This window comes from Malus sylvestris, chromosome 7 (assembly GCF_916048215.2).
Source record: "Malus sylvestris chromosome 7, drMalSylv7.2, whole genome shotgun sequence".
Taxonomy (NCBI): domain Eukaryota; kingdom Viridiplantae; phylum Streptophyta; class Magnoliopsida; order Rosales; family Rosaceae; genus Malus; species Malus sylvestris.
Window position 1 is genome coordinate 23,562,319 of NC_062266.1, and position 8,822 is coordinate 23,571,140.

Consider the following 8,822-nt stretch of genomic DNA (forward strand, 5'->3'; position numbering starts at 1 on the left):
CGAATGCCTCAAGAAATCCCTTACATATAAGCATGGGAAGTGGCCAGACAAACTTCTTGGTGTACTATAGGCGTATCACACGACCAAATGACAAGCAACTAGTGAAACTCCTTTCTCCTTGGCATTTGGTTCAGAAGCAATCATCATTCCCAATGTTATCGTGCCGAGCATCAATACCATACTACCAACTTTAGAGCATAACAGAAAGGAGATGGCCACAAATCTAAATTTGGCAGAGAAAGAATGCGATAAGGGTATCACCTGCATTACAACCTACCAGTAGCAGCTCATCTCTAACTACATCAAAAGGGTAAAGATCTGACAATTTCAGCCTGCAGATCTGGTCCTAAGATAAGCATTCATTGTTACCAGTTGCTATGCAGTTTCTACCTTTCAGCTAAGTTTAATATCTTTCATCTCATTTTTTCAATGAAGATTTCTGAAGTTAAACATCACTTGGCTCGATTATGTATCTGCAACAGCTATCTACTCCTGCTTTCATTGAAGATTGTGCCCAATCAGAAACTTTTCTCAGGAATTGCGCCCCCCTAAGGACCAACCTTGTTCTCCCCCTACGAGAGGGTAAACTACGCACTCCAAATATCCAGACGTGGATGGATCGAGCTGCCCTGGTGTAACTAGAGCACAGTGGCCTATGTCGGCATCCCTAGAAGTAACCATAATGGTCTCTTTCAAGGCTTAGCTAGATTTGAAGGATTTTAGGCCTTGGCTTGATCCGCGAGAACTCGGGCCTCAGAGATGGAGGAGGCACGCTGCGCAGCTTGCCCTTTGGACGGCTACCCACAAAGATGGACCACAGTTGAGCATCTTTGATGTGACCAGTTGCTAGTAACCCTGGTTTAGCATTATGTATATAACCAACTAGTGATCTTCATGTTACGGAATAGTATTTCCTCTACCCGTTAGAGGAACATCCCTTGTACGCATTTGCAATGTGACTAGCTAGCATTCGTAGCTGAGCATCCCCGATGCCATACATAGGTGATCTCTATGAGGATACGAAATTCTAGCTCCGGCTACACGTATAGGGTACATGCAGTTGAGCATCTTGATGTGACCAGCTAGCGTAAGGAGCTCAGCATCTTGTTTATGACCAACTAGTAATCTCTGCGTATCCCTAGAAACCTGAAGCTGTAACCAATTCAGCGAGTAGCCTATGAATTCTGGAATATCCATGGGAATCTAAAGTCGCTACCTACTTAACGAGCAGCCTATGATTTCTAGAAATACCTGGGAACTTAAAGTCGCTGCCAATTCAACGAGTAGCCTATGATTTCTAGAATATCCCTATGAACTTAAAGTAGCTGCCAACTCAACGAGCAACCTACAATTTCTGGAAGACTGTCTACGATACACCCTTCGAGTAGTTAGCTGTAAAAACCTATACAACCATACAATCTTTTGAAAGGTTAACAGGTCAGCGCAGAACAACCCTTTGGGTTTACACTGATTCCTAAAGTGTTGTGCTACTTGATATGTAACCTATGAAATTAGTTATATAAAGTGCAAAGAGTTTTTTCAAACCACTGCCCATGAAATTCCATAGAACCTCACACTTTTGATGCAAAAAGTTAACGAATTTCATGTCCCAACAATCTTTAGCATGTTGTGATGCAGGCCACGCAACACAAAGGATTGGAGAAATGACGACCAACTAAGTAGCCTATGGTCAGGAGCCAATAACACGAGATAAAGCTTAGCAGTTCAACACCTTAGAAGATCAAACTTAACAACCAAGCAGTCATGCAGACTTACTGCTTCTGTAAGTAAAGCGCTTGGCTGCTGACTCTTTGGTTAACAGCTTTACAGAGGTCCTAAACCTAGATCGGCAATCACTTAAGTCATGCAAACCCAACTGCTTATTAAAAAGCAGCGCACTTCATTAACGACCTTGTGATTAAAGATCTAGTGGACCACCGATATGAGACATGTAACTACGGAGGCCATTCAACCTTGCAAGTTATAAGTTTCAAAATATGCCTCAAGCAAGCAAAGATTCGCACCCGACAACCCGAATTTGGCGCCTAAAGCAATGAAAACGAGCTTGACTGCTTTGCTTAAAGCAGCCTACTCGATTGGTCATTCTACGAAAAAATCTTAAAGCAAGGCAAAAAGGCGAGGGTGAAGTGAAGAAAAACAGTTTATTAATTTTTAACAAAATGGTAAATTGGCACGAAGGCCAACAGAGTTCAAGCAAAGGAAAAAGCAAAGCAGGAAAGGAAAATAAAGTAAATCCTAAAGCCTATCTAAAAAAATTACTTATCAACAGCTTGGACATCTTCAGCAATCGCATCGCTCTCAGCAACATCAACCTTCCGCCCTTCATCTACAGCTGCCCCATCCTGGGCAGCATTGTCATCAGTCGCCTCTACCTAGGTTGCACCATCTTTGGCTGTACATACCTGGGCGACATGATCTTCACCTGCTCCACCAACGGCGTTCTCAAAGAAAAACTTAAGCATATCCTTGGAAGAAATAGTAAAAAGCTCAAGGTCTTTATCAGATAAGGCATAGTCAGATGGCATGCCAAGTAAATGATCTATGCAGCTAAGCTTGTAGAAGTCAGCCTGACCTTGGGCAAGGAAAACCACAAGACTGGACTTTTTGCTTCTCAACTACTTATTCTCCTCAATCAGGTCAATACGAGCACTCTGCAACTCATATAGTTCCTTCTTCAGGTTCTCGTTAGCAGACAACGCTCCTTGCAGCTCCACCTCCTTGGACTCAAGTCTACTAGTAGGCTTCTTGAGTCAAACCACATCATTATGCATGGCAAGCTCTGTTAGCAATCCTAGGAGCAACAAGCTTCACAGGCTTAGATCCAGCAGCTTTTTTCTTCCCCTTGGAAAAAGTTAAGTCAATCACGACCCTCTCAGCAGTGGACGAACCCTTGCGAGCAGCAGAGGAAGTCTTTAGCTTTTTCTCCACCAACAGCTCTCGAGCAGGAGACGAAGATCTCTTTCTCCCACCTTCGTTTGCAGTAGGCTTCATAGTGGCGATCGAACGAGCAAATGCCTTACCCTTGATCCTCTTAATCTCTTCTAATGAGGGTAGCTCACCTTTCTCCCTACAAAGAAGACTGAGCAACCAGCGTTATTCATGGTATTCAACAAGGATCCCCAAAGCGATGTGCACCTTCTTCATGTCTGAAGAAGTCTTAGGAATTGAACCAAACTCCGAATCTACATAAACAGATGAGGACAAATCAAAAGGAAGCTCAGCAAAAGTATAAAGCAACTTAGAGACTAAGCAGCTTACTTTCCATCGATAAAGGTTGTCGGAACGCGCCCCCAGGCAAAGAGTCAGATTTCCACTCTCCGCTGAACTCAAGGGTCTCCCTAAACCAGTCATGATCCCTTTTGCTCAAGTAATTGAGGAACTTATGGCAAGTTCTCAGCTGCCCGACACCATTAATGTGACCTATGTTAAAGAAATACCAAAACTCGTTAGCAGTCAGGTCGAAGTCAAAGAACCTACGTTCAGAGAGCACTGAGCAGAAGCACACTTCATGGAGTAGATCACCTCTTAGAAAAACCAAAGCATAGGAAAGGTGAACCCCAACACGAAGTAGTAAGGGTTAAACTTGATAGCTCTCCTAGAACCGCACGGCTCACGATTGCTACCATCCTTGGCCCACTTCACGCGAACCGTAGACGGAATTACGTGCTTAAATATCTCAAGGAAGTTCATGAACTGCTTATCAGAACCTACCTTGACATGAGCAGCTCTGAAGTAGCTTAGCTTAGCTTACTTGCAAATCCGCTCGATGAAGATATGTTCGAAAATCCTACAATGGTGCAAGGAGAAATTATTAGAATGCTGCTCAAAGAAAAAAAAAATTCAAGATCAAGACCGTAGGAGCCCAGTAGCCTTGCTAAGCCCCACAGCCTGGTCTCATTTCCTTAGCCCAAAGAGCACAGCAGCCTAGATTACATGGCAGGGGGCGGGCACCCCAGAGCTGCCTTTCTTCCCCTCACAGCCTAATTCAAATGGAATGAGGGCTGGAGCCCCCACGCCTCCCTCTCTCTTGCATCTATCCCACGATGCATATGCCCAAGCCCAGTAGCCCCTTCAGCCACATGGGCTCGCACGTAGTGGCCCATCTTGAGTAGCCCAAGACTGGCACCCTAGTGCCCAGGTCCACAACAGCCTAGCTGAGCTGCACCACACCAGGCCCTTGGCTCTCTGTAAAGCCGAGCCTCCTGCAGCAGCATGGCTACCATAGCAGCAATGCAGCAACCCGATGGCTGCCACTTTTCACTACTTTTCGACCCCCGTCAAGCCAAAAATTCAAGCCCCGAGGCTCCAAAAAATCAAGAAGAAGGAGAAAATTAATTTTTTTCTTACCTTGGAAAAGAAGAAAAGCAACGAAATACAATTCTTTACACTGGCAAGCGAAGAAGATTGCTATGGGAGAGGGAACAAATATCCTCCGACTTTCTCTCTTTCTTGTGGGGTTTTAATTGTCCAGATTTATTTAACCCCCTACTTGACGCAAACTTAAATAGGTTTTGGTGGCAATTACATATTCCCTTACATAGAAGAATTTAAATTCCAAGTCAGAGAGGAAATCTACATCAAATTGGGACACAAACTCCATTACAGCTTTGGATTCCTACACCTCATGCCCTTTCCTACAAGCAAGCCAGCAGGTGTGGGAGCATTTGTGGAGCCAAAAATAATCCCAAAAATCATGGAGTTGACACGTGGATTATTTCTCAAGAAAGACAAGACTGCCCCTATTAAATAAGCAGGGAGCAGCCTCATTCGCCACATGTAGCTGAGGTAGAACAGGTAGAGATCAACAACTACTCAAGGCACCCATGCCCGTAGGAAAAGTCAAACGTATTTATGATAGAATAATCCCTTATTCTTATCATAAATACATTCCTAATCAAAGGATACCTCTTTCAAGTAAGTTATCATAATCTCATTTATTTAGGATATTTACCTAATTATTCTAAGATATTTATTTACACAAATATCTTAGAATATTCTTACCCAAATTTCACCCTAGGGCCGGCCACCTCTCAACCCTAAAAGGCCGACCCATCTCCTCCCTTTCTCCTATAAATACTCCATTTATCTCCAAAATTCAAAGAAGCTTGACCTATCCCTAAAGAGGCTTTTTGCTTCTCACAAACACTTAAACACATTCTTTACAGAATTATAACTTTGGCATTGAAGATTCTTCGGCCAAAGCCCCCTCCCCCACCCCCCTCCCCCAAAAAAAAATCATCGTGGGCACGTGAGGCTTTTGGCCTTTATCTTAGTTGTTATTATTTTGCAGGTGCAGATTCGTCAATCAAGGAAAGACGAAAATTTGCATCCACAATGGGGACTTTATTTATTTAGAGGAATTTGTTAAATTAATTTTACAAGTTTAATAAGTTTATGTAGATCTAGAAGATTGAGAAAAGGCACTTCATTCCTCAAGAACTGGAATAGGAAAGTAAGAGTCAAACACAATTTTGAGTGCAAAATAAATGCTCTTAACAAACGAAGTTCAAGCCCTTGTATGTTGAAACAAGAAACCGAATTTCATTTCATCTTTTGAATCTATTTTTCATAATTTAACACTAGCATTTGCCTACACACTTTGTGTGTATAAACACATTTTTTTAGAAAATTTGAACCTGTGAAATTACATTATTGCCCATCATTTTTTTTGTGTGATAGAAGACTAATTTGTCATTTCACCATCTTTTGGTTGACAAAGAGAATTTTATTAATTAGTAGAGATAAATAATAAATTGAAAAATAAAAAATAGAAAATTAACCAACTTCGAAGGTTCAACGTAAGGGGTGGGTCTGCAGTTTAGCTACCTTCACTCATAGGCAGACACGACGCAATCCCTCAAAGTTTTGACCAACCCCCTCATTTCTCACCTCCATTCCCTCCCCACCTAATATATAAACATTTTGTATATTCATCCAATCATTCCATCCTTACAAGTTACAAGCACATTTGCTCTTCAATCCTTTTTATCTTAATTTCAAGTTTCTACATCAACAAACACCGGGAGCCTCAACCAGTCCCTTTTTTGCACTTCTAAGTGCGTATATCATATTTTTGCCTCAACTCATGATTCTGTATTTTGTTTTATCGTAAATAAACCATGATTATTACCAAAACCCTTGTTTTTTTTTTTTTTTTTTGCTTTAGATCTTTGTTTAGGCTTCCTAATCTTGTAATTAACGATCTTGTCTTTTATGGGGTAGTTCTTGTTCATCACTTTTTTTTTTTAACAGAAAAAACGTGTCTTTGATTAAGGGTAAATCACCATATTAATCACCCATTATAATCCTGTTATATTTACCTCAATATTTGGATTCGTAATTTGGTCCTCCCATGCAATGATTTACTCAAGTCTGTTCATTGTTTACTCATCAATATCCTATTTGTTGTTTGAATGTTCTTTTTTTTACTGCTAGCTGCATGTGATGTTTTACCTTAACCCTTTTACTTTTTACCTGCATATGGTTAGAGATGTCTGAAGGAAAGGAAGAAGAAACTAAAACCCAAAAAGCTCCCAAATTGAATGAGAGGATTCTTTCATCTCTGTCAAGGAGATCCGTTGCTGCACATCCTTGGCATGATCTTGAAATTGGTACCTACAGTTTGACCCTAAAATAGATCTCTACGTTTTGCTTTTACCTTTCTTTTTGGTATCGATTTTGACGCGCCTTTTTAGTCATGCACACTAAATTGAATATTTTACTGTTTTTTACGCACTTACGGAAGTGCAGGAGGGTAGAGAGCGAGCGTTAAACTCACTAGCTCTTTTCTTTTGTTCTTTTGTTTCGGTTTTTTTTCCTGGAAGAAACTGATCATGATGCAAAATCTTTGTCTGCAGGACCTAGTGCACCCAATGTTTTCAACGTTGTATGTATCTGCTCCGTATCAAATAACTTGAGCCAAAGCAAGTGACTAGAGGAAATCCTAAATGCTATTAATAAAATGTTGCTAATTAATTGAATTGTTTGTTGGATTGGTTCAGGTTATTGAGATAACAAAGGGAAGCAAAGTCAAATATGAACTTGACAAGAAAACAGGACTGATTAAGGTGTGAAATTAAAATTCACAGCTCTGAATTACCTTGAGAATTACTTTCTGCATATTTCTAGTATCTAAGTTCAGATGGTCCTTAAATGTTTTACATAAATTCTCAGGTTGATAGGATTTTATATTCGTCGGTGGTGTACCCTCACAATTACGGTTTCATCCCTCGCACCCTGTGCGAAGACAATGATCCACTGGATGTTTTAGTTCTCATGCAGGTGATTTATCAGATTTTTTTACGTCATCATTTCAAAGAAATTTCGTTAACAAAATTCCATTAGAACGTAGCAAAATAATGAGTATAAGTAATGCAGTTTTGATGAGTATTTATATAAATCGATGAATAAACAGGAACCTGTACTTCCGGGTTGCTTTCTGCGAGCCCGAGCCATTGGAGTAATGCCCATGATTGATCAGGTTGAGCCTCTACTACTTCTTTCTATAACTGTTCAGCTTTGTGCATGAACTTTCACGATTACTGATTCATGTTTTTAATCCAGGGAGAGAAAGATGATAAGATCATCGCAGTCTGCGCAGATGATCCAGAGTACAGACATTTCACTGAGCTCAATGACCTACCCCCTCATCGCCTTTCTGAGATTCGTCGCTTCTTTGAAGACTGTATCCTTCAGTTCACAATCATACTTTAAAACTTAATGCATCACTTTAGATGTTGCACCATTTTTCTTAACATACTGTATAGACAAGAAGAATGAGAACAAAGAGGTTGCAGTAAACGCCTTTTTGCCCGTTAGCACTGCTCTTGAAGCTATCCAGTACTCAATGTAAGTTTTATCTTTAGGAACCACAAGCTTCCGGGACATGGCGGTCGAAGCTCTAATGTTTCTTGTTGCTTAAGAAAGAGATTATAAATTGATGCAGTGTCTAACTTGTATGTTTTGGTGCAGGGATCTTTATGCTGAGTACATACTCCACACCTTAAGGCGGTAAACACACAAGCTACAACATTCCACTAATTACAGATAAGTCATTTTGTCAATGGCAGAAGGAAGATTTCATGCAGAACTTCCCCAGTTTTACCTTTTCTGTTCTGGATAGTGATTGGTGATTGTTTGGTTGATTAATGAAGTTGAACGAAATCATTAGAGAATGTTGTTTTCCATTTCACCTTCAATGCGGTATCATCTTCGAGTTTGGGGCTTATAGGTTCAGTGGTAGAGCATCTCGCCCTGTATTCACAACAAGAGTTTGACACTTTCTCTCAGCATCCTTGGACTTTAAAGTGGAAAAAATTATCATCTTCTAATATTCTCGGATTTATAACTTGTGTCCACAATTATTACAAATTTACTTTGTTAATTTGCTTATTTTATTTATCCAGTTGGAATGAAGAATGTGTTTCAATCCTTTAAAACAATGATTTATTTTCAATTTGGACATGAGAATTCAAAAGATTGGATTTATAAAATCCACCTCTGCTAGCAACATCATCGACATTGAAACCAAGTAAACAAGGGGCCAAGCAAATTTTGACAATGAGTAAATACATACAACAGTAGGAAGAAGTTAAATACAAACAACAGTAGCAAATTTTGACAATAAGTAAAATCATACAGCAGTAGGAAGGAATTAAATACAAACAACAGTAGCAAATTTTGACATTGAATCCTTGCTACCTTCCTTCCCCTTCTACCTCCTCTCGTTATGTTCCCATCCTGCAATTAGGTTTGAATCTTGATGAAAGGAACTGCGTCTCGTCTTTTAGACTTGCAGTTAA

At 40.3% G+C, this 8,822-nt stretch overlaps 1 protein-coding gene across 1 annotated transcript; it reads left to right on the plus strand.

Annotated features, from left to right (window-relative positions):
* Positions 1-5,958: 5,958 nt before the first annotated feature.
* On the plus strand, positions 5,959-8,195 carry LOC126629832 (soluble inorganic pyrophosphatase 1). The gene is made up of 9 exons (XM_050299970.1): positions 5,959-6,077; positions 6,510-6,632; positions 6,879-6,907; positions 7,023-7,088; positions 7,195-7,302; positions 7,436-7,501; positions 7,585-7,705; positions 7,788-7,869; positions 7,993-8,195. Exons 2-9 carry the CDS (start codon positions 6,512-6,514, stop codon positions 8,033-8,035), a joined length of 636 nt encoding a protein of 211 aa, XP_050155927.1. The 5' UTR covers positions 5,959-6,077; positions 6,510-6,511; the 3' UTR covers positions 8,036-8,195.
* The last annotated feature ends 627 nt before the right edge of the window (positions 8,196-8,822 follow it).

Coding starts and splice junctions, on each gene's coding strand:
- LOC126629832 (XM_050299970.1), top strand. CDS start 6,512: ATGTCTGAAGGAAAGGAAGAAGAAACTAAAACCCAAAAAGCTCCCAAA. Junction 6,633..6,878: donor TTGGCATGATCTTGAAATTG/GTACCTACAGTT, acceptor CTTTGTCTGCAG/GACCTAGTGCACCCAATGTT. Junction 7,502..7,584: donor TAATGCCCATGATTGATCAG/GTTGAGCCTCTA, acceptor TTTTTAATCCAG/GGAGAGAAAGATGATAAGAT.